The following is a 4,048-nucleotide window of genomic DNA, read 5'->3' as shown; positions in this document are numbered from 1 at the left end:
CCAACCGACTTCCCATAAAGCATTAGTTTTCTGGTCCTCATAGACAAGCTGATGATCACTTTGTAGTCTTTCACACTTGGCTGACCAAGCTTCTTGGAAGTTGGAACGAATTTACCTACCTTTAATTCTTCCTTCTTCATTCTTCCTTCGTTTTAGGGCAAAAGCATTAATGGTGGACTTCAGAAGACCCACCCAAAGACCCAAGTCGCTCCATGTGGGGATCTTGGTTGGCCATCCATTGACTAGTTTGTGAGTCCACGGTCAAAACTAATCTCCAAAAGTTTGGATATCCATGAAGATAAATATTAAATCCTATCCTAACATTTTTTCCCAAATTTTTGAATATTTGTGTATTAATTTTATTTATATCCTAATATACATTATGAAATAAATTCTAACGAAGTAATATTGCATTTGATATTTTATTAAGGTTTTAAGTGATACGTCTATCTTGCGTTTGATTTTGAAATTTTTAAATATTTTGATTTTTAGGCTTGATAAATTTAATTTCATTTAAATATTTAATATTTTATTTTATATATATATTTTAATGGTGGATTATTTTTAATTTAATTTGGAGATTTTTTTTAAATGTTTAGATTTTTTAGGTTTAATTAAGCAGCTATTAATTTACAATTTACTACTTAAGTTTTAATGATATGGTTACATTTACATTATCATGTTATATATAACTTAAAAAAAAAATTAATGCATTCAAGTGATTTATATTTAGTTATTTCAAACATTCAAAAAATTCATTAGTGAAATTATTAAATTCTTATAAATGTTAAATTGCAATTTAAAAAAAAATTATTAAAAGTTCTCTACTCAGAATCCTTGTAATTATTTTCTAAAAATATTTGGAATTTGAATTTCGGATTAATTTTTAATAATATTTAAAACTTTTTTCTCAGTGTTTTCGGCATTTTTATTTTCTTTGATTTGATATATTATAAAATTTTGTATGAGAATTGTTTCTAGAAGATAAAAATTTATCTATATATATGTTTATTATAATCTATAAGTTTCTTTAGATTGAGCCCAACGACCTTGACCCTAGCTCTTCATTTCAACAGTAATAATAACCCATGGCAATAGGAAGCAAACTTTACCAATGCATGAAGCTACTTGCCACGTTCCTTTAAAGCACTAGTCTTCTAGGCGTCAAAGAAGAGCTGGGAGTCGCTAGATATTAATTCTTAAAAAAAGACCCAAGTCATCTTTCTTTTTTCCTTTTATCCTTTTAGGGCAAAAGAATTTGGCCCTTTTTCTTTGTGGTGGGGATGTTGGTTGGCCATACATCCATTGACTAAGTCCACTCGGCCAAAACTAATCATGAAAAGATTTAAAGATGGATCCATGAAGATAAGTGTTAGTTCCTAATCTATCTAAGGAAATACATTTTTCTTTAAACTATATATTCATGAAAAGTTTGGATATCCGTCGATATATGTCGATTCCTAAGGCCATATAATCAAGAACATGCATTCTTCGTAAATTTTACTTTCATTTTCTCTCCAATAAGATGCTTATTGATTAGTGAAAAGTTAGCACAAAAAATTCAAAATCTCGTGAAACTTGAAAGAAATGACCAAAAATTAGGAGAAAAAAAATTGTTTCTGAAGTAGCATGAATCACGTGTCAAGATGTGAACTCGTACAATGTTGGACTGGACTTGGTCCAAAAGCTTTGGATGTTTCACACACTATAGTATTGTCTGTGATTGAAAGGAGTATTCCTTACTCTTTCTCTCTCTATATATATTGCTTAGTGCTGAGGCTAACACATTCAGCAATAACAACTGAAAGTTTATGTGTGTTAGATTCATGGCCATTCTTTGTCCTTCCACTGCCATCTACCATCTTCTCTTCTCTTCTCTTCTTCTGTTTTTCTCATGTTATGTGAGCGGTATACCCGTCTACGGAGCAGAAGAGGGCAAAGACGGATTTCATTCCACTCCTGTAAGTTCACTGCTGCCAAAGAACAAATGCTCGGCATCTGCCAGAGGTGAAGTCCTTTTAACTCCCAAAATATTGTGTTTTGATGTAGAAGAGGGCATTCGATAGGAAAGTCTAATTGATGAATTGTATATATGTGTTATGTGTTGCAGGAGGATCTCAAGGGCTTCCAATAACACAAAAATATGGGCCATGCTCTGGATCAGGCCACTCCCAACCTCCCAGTCCTCAGGAAATCTTTGGCCGAGATGAATCCAGAGTTAGCTTCATCAACTCCAAATGCAACCAATACACTTCAGGGAATTTGAAAAATCATGCCCACAATAATAACCTGTTTGATGAAGATGGCAATTTTCTTGTTGACGTTGCTTTTGGCACACCCCCACAGAAATTTAAGCTAATATTGGACACCGGCAGCAGCATAACTTGGACACAGTGCAAAGCCTGTGTGAACTGCTTACAAGACTCCCACCGATATTTCGACTCGTCGGCATCCTCGACTTATTCCTTTGGGTCTTGCATTCCAAGTACTGTTGAGAACAACTATAACATGACATATGGCGATGACTCTACCTCTGTGGGAAACTATGGATGCGATACCATGACATTGGAGCCTTCTGATGTGTTCCAAAAGTTTCAATTCGGTTGTGGAAGAAATAATAAGGGTGATTTTGGCAGTGGAGTTGATGGGATGCTGGGGCTTGGACAAGGGCAGCTTTCTACCGTATCTCAAACAGCTTCAAAATTTAACAAAGTTTTCAGTTACTGTCTCCCTGAGGAAGATTCCATTGGATCGCTGCTGTTCGGAGAGAAAGCCACTTCCCAATCCTCCTCCTTAAAGTTCACATCGCTTGTAAATGGTCCTGGAACCTCAGGGTCAGAGGAGTCAGGGTACTATTTCGTCAAGCTCTTGGATATAAGTGTTGGTAACAAGCGACTTAATATTCCCAGCTCCGTGTTTGCATCACCTGGAACTATAATAGACTCGGGAACTGTCATCACTCGCCTGCCTCAACGAGCCTATTCAGCACTCAAAGCTGCATTCAAGAAAGCAATGGCGAAATATCCTCTTTCCAATGGGAGGCGGAAGAAAGGTGACATATTGGACACATGCTACAATTTAAGTGGAAGGAATGATGTGTTACTACCGGAGATAGTGCTACATTTTGGGGAAGGAGCCGACGTACGTTTGAATGGAAAGAGAGTTGTTTGGGGGAATGATGCATCTCGTCTTTGCTTGGCTTTTGCTGGGAACTCCGAATTAACCATTATTGGAAATAGACAACAAGTGTCTCTAACAGTTCTATATGACATACAAGGAGGAAGGATAGGGTTTGGGGGCAATGGTTGCTCCAAGTGAGACCTAATCCATCCTTATCGTTTTGTCTGGTAATTAGGAGTGCAGGTAGAGGATGTCCAATAGATGCATAAGGAGTGGGGTGATCCATTTCATGTTTAATTTGTTTGGTTTGCTCTTGTAATAAAATTCTGAGTGGAAAACGTATTCCATTCAAATGTTTGTGGCTTGCATAATGTAAGGTTTGGAATGAATAGAACGCACTAGTTTTATGTTGCTGAAAATTTATTGGTTTGCAGTAGGTTTGGAATGTATCAACCACCTCCAAAATTCGATATTTCGACATAATATCTAGATTTTTCAATCCATGGTTATGGCCACCTCACTTGCCCCTTTTTCCTATTTCAAAGAGTCGATGATAGGGTCTTTTAAGCGGGAAAAATATTAATGGTATATAACTGTTCACCCCATAATGTGAGTGGGGCCTCTCTCTTGGACACGTGGCGGAGACTGGAAGAGTCCCACATTGTAGAGCTACTGCAGGTTCATCTGTTCTTCAAAACAGGTACTTCTCGGATCCAAACTCTTTTCAGGCAAAGTTGAGCAAGTCATAAAATTCCTGAGAACTAATGCTGATATTTTCGTATGGGAACACTCCGACATGATTGGGCTCGATCCTTCAATTGTCGAGCATCACCTCAATATAAAGCTAAGAAGCAGACCTATACAACAAAAGATGAGACGTTTCCACCCGTAGTGACAAGAAGCGATCCGTCAAGGGGTAAACCGGTTA

At 36.8% G+C, this 4,048-nt stretch overlaps 1 protein-coding gene across 1 annotated transcript; it reads left to right on the top strand.

The window, feature by feature from the left end:
• Nucleotides 1–1,787: 1,787 nt before the first annotated feature.
• LOC117912279 (aspartyl protease family protein At5g10770-like) lies at nt 1,788–3,551 on the top strand. The gene is made up of 2 exons (XM_034826808.1): nt 1,788–2,007; nt 2,111–3,551. The coding sequence occupies exons 1-2, from the start codon at nt 1,812–1,814 to the stop codon at nt 3,316–3,318; spliced, it is 1,404 nt and encodes a 467-aa protein (XP_034682699.1). The 5' UTR covers nt 1,788–1,811; the 3' UTR covers nt 3,319–3,551.
• Nucleotides 3,552–4,048: the final 497 nt, after the last annotated feature.

The sequence above is a fragment of the Vitis riparia genome, chromosome 4 (genome assembly GCF_004353265.1).
Source record: "Vitis riparia cultivar Riparia Gloire de Montpellier isolate 1030 chromosome 4, EGFV_Vit.rip_1.0, whole genome shotgun sequence".
In the NCBI taxonomy this organism is placed as follows: domain Eukaryota; kingdom Viridiplantae; phylum Streptophyta; class Magnoliopsida; order Vitales; family Vitaceae; genus Vitis; species Vitis riparia.
Note: the sequence above shows the minus strand (reverse complement) of the source record. Positions and strands in the feature narration are given on the sequence as shown.

Bases quoted from the DNA above. Each gene is read 5' to 3' on its own strand.
- LOC117912279 (XM_034826808.1), top strand. From the start codon at position 1,812: ATGTGTGTTAGATTCATGGCCATTCTTTGTCCTTCCACTGCCATCTAC. The intron at 2,008-2,110 runs GTGAAGTCCTTT...TATGTGTTGCAG, and splicing joins ATGCTCGGCATCTGCCAGAG to GAGGATCTCAAGGGCTTCCA.